The 606-nt window shown below is 31.2% G+C and overlaps 1 protein-coding gene across 1 annotated transcript in view; it reads left to right on the forward strand.

Moving 5' to 3' along the window:
* Window positions 1-606, forward strand: part of LOC119587585 (transmembrane protein 17-like) — a gene marked incomplete at its 3' end in the record, with an annotated part of 3,837 nt that overhangs the window by 2,455 nt on the left and 776 nt on the right. The window contains 1 exon segment of the mRNA XM_037936298.1: window positions 414-517. Coding sequence (XP_037792226.1) covers window positions 414-517 — 104 coding nt within the window.

Raw genomic sequence — 606 nt, forward strand, 5'->3', positions numbered from 1 at the left:
CTACCTGTCCAGGACCGTATACAGACCAGTTTAACTAAGTCCCAGTAAAAGTTTACCATAGTAGCCTAAAGCAGTAGTAAATGAAAACTAGATTAGATATTCTTTAGAAAATCATACAAGTTCTTTCATTCATATTGTTTAGTTTCATATCAAAGATCATAAGTACATTGTTAATCCTTTTCACTTATTCATCAGTGCTTCTTTGTTTTCTGATGATTACAGATAACTGTAAATACAGGTCTGCCAAGTGATTTAAAATATGGACTTTTTAATGAAGAGAAAATCCTACAACCTAATCTGATTTGGAAAATAATTGCATATTTGCCAAATACTAACATGATGATAAGAAATTATTAAAAAAATTACATTCAGTAGAACTTTTTTTTATATTAACTGACAGTTCTTTCTTGCAGGTAACGAGGTCGTTTCAAGCTTACCTCTTCAAATGGTACTTTACTTCTCCGCCCTTTTCTTCCCGTTTTGGTTAACGTCTTCAATGATCATGGTGACATTGAAGGTAACTATGCAGAGAGAATTATGTATTTGTTTGAAGATAAGCATAACGTTGTAAATAATTTAAAATGTGCTTGTTTTGTTGCATAAGAG

This window comes from Penaeus monodon, chromosome 22 (genome assembly GCF_015228065.2).
Source record: "Penaeus monodon isolate SGIC_2016 chromosome 22, NSTDA_Pmon_1, whole genome shotgun sequence".
NCBI lineage: Eukaryota > Metazoa > Arthropoda > Malacostraca > Decapoda > Penaeidae > Penaeus > Penaeus monodon.